Source organism: Juglans regia, chromosome 15 (assembly GCF_001411555.2).
Source record: "Juglans regia cultivar Chandler chromosome 15, Walnut 2.0, whole genome shotgun sequence".
NCBI lineage: Eukaryota > Viridiplantae > Streptophyta > Magnoliopsida > Fagales > Juglandaceae > Juglans > Juglans regia.
In genome coordinates this window covers 18604668-18605767 of record NC_049915.1, presented here as the reverse complement: position 1 = coordinate 18605767, position 1100 = coordinate 18604668, and the positions used below count along the sequence as shown (strand labels likewise).

The window sequence follows — 1100 nt, the reverse complement described above, 5'->3', positions numbered from 1 at the left end:
ACGCCTAATTCCTCTTCCTCCCCTCCTCTTCTGATCCAAGGACACGCCTAATTCCTCTTCCTCCCCTCAACCTAATTCTATCATTCTTTCTTCCTTTTCTCACGTTGTTACCACCAAACTCACAGCTGATAATTTTCTCATTTGGAAAGTTCAAATCACTGCATACCTTAGAGGACAAGATCTCTACTGCTATGTTGATGGTTCTCTTCCATGTCCTCCTCGATTCCTTACCTCAGGTTCTGACGCACCTCGTAAACCAAATCCTAAATTTCATACTTGGATGAAGACTTACCAACTTGTCCTTAGTGTTCTTTTCTCGTCACTGTCAAATTTAGTCATTGGCCATGTATTATCCTCTACCACTTTTAAGGAACTATGGCTCAACTTGTTCTCCATGTTTACCTCTCATTCCCAAGCTAAAGAGTTTCAGGTGAAATTCCAGCTTACCAATCTCTCACGAGGAGATCAGTCCATCACAGATTATTATGGCAAAGTCCTTTCACTAGCAGACACCTTATCATCTATTGGAAACCCACTTCCTGATAAGGAGTTTATCTCCTATGTCCTTAATGGTCTTGGCCCTGCGTATGAGCCCCTTGTCACGTCAATCACCACTCAGTTTGAACCCATCTCCTCCCATGAACTATATCAAATTCTGCTTATCCATGAAAGCCGAATGCAACACACCTCTAAAAACACCTTTGAGCCCTCTATAAATTATAGTGCTAGGGGAGGTTGTGACCAACGTGGAAGGTCTTTCTTGCGTGGTGGCAGACAAGGCAAAGGGTGTGGTCGGTCCTCTGGTCGTAGTGGTCGTTATTCACCTGGGTCCTCTGTGACATTTTAGCAAACACCTGCTAGTCCTCGCCCTACATGCCAAGTTTGTAACAAAAATGGCCATATTGCTCTCCAATGCAAGTATTAGTTTGATCATTCCTATCAAACCGAACCACCCCAAAGTCTTTCTCCATCCTATAATCCACCCAATCCTCATTTTTCAGCCAACTACACTTCACCCATCTTCTTCTCAGATTCCTCTTGGTATCCAGACTCTGCCGCCACTCACCACATCACAAATGATCTGAGCAACTTGAGTATTT

At 43.7% G+C, this 1100-nt stretch overlaps 1 protein-coding gene across 1 annotated transcript; it reads left to right on the top strand.

The window, feature by feature from the left end:
• Nucleotides 1-280: 280 nt before the first annotated feature.
• LOC108993076 lies at nucleotides 281-847 on the top strand. Its single transcript, XM_018967841.1, has one exon. It carries the CDS (start codon nucleotides 281-283, stop codon nucleotides 845-847), a length of 567 nt encoding a protein of 188 aa, XP_018823386.1.
• The last annotated feature ends 253 nt before the right edge of the window (nucleotides 848-1100 follow it).

Coding starts and splice junctions, on each gene's coding strand:
- LOC108993076 (XM_018967841.1), top strand. CDS start 281: ATGAAGACTTACCAACTTGTCCTTAGTGTTCTTTTCTCGTCACTGTCA.